This window comes from Penaeus monodon, chromosome 30, assembly GCF_015228065.2.
Source record: "Penaeus monodon isolate SGIC_2016 chromosome 30, NSTDA_Pmon_1, whole genome shotgun sequence".
NCBI lineage: Eukaryota > Metazoa > Arthropoda > Malacostraca > Decapoda > Penaeidae > Penaeus > Penaeus monodon.
Window position 1 is genome coordinate 28,833,954 of NC_051415.1, and position 257 is coordinate 28,834,210.

The following is a 257-nucleotide window of genomic DNA, read 5'->3' on the forward strand; positions in this document are numbered from 1 at the left end:
TCCCAAATTTCTGACGTACCTTTGAGTGATTCCCATCAACGAGGAAGTCAGATGACGTCTCCCCAACGCCCTGCGGGATCGGAGGAGCGTTGAATTCATCCAGGACGCCCCCAGATCCTTGGCTATGGGCGTCGAGATGTTCGAATCTCCCTTTTCGGCGAACTTCTTGAGGCCTTCCGACGCGTCCTCTCCCAGGGTGAACAGCGAGAAGGTGGAGTCGTGGGAACGTCCTGCGCGGGGAAGGAAATGCGAAAAGT

At 56.4% G+C, this 257-nt stretch overlaps 1 protein-coding gene across 1 annotated transcript in view; it reads right to left on the reverse strand.

The window, feature by feature from the left end:
• LOC119592395 (spondin-2-like) overlaps positions 1-257 on the reverse strand; it is a gene marked incomplete in the record, with an annotated part of 55,422 nt that overhangs the window by 4,963 nt on the left and 50,202 nt on the right. Inside the window, 2 exon segments of the mRNA XM_037941217.1 lie at positions 20-153; positions 156-230. Of these exon segments, the coding sequence (XP_037797145.1) occupies positions 20-153; positions 156-230 (209 nt within the window).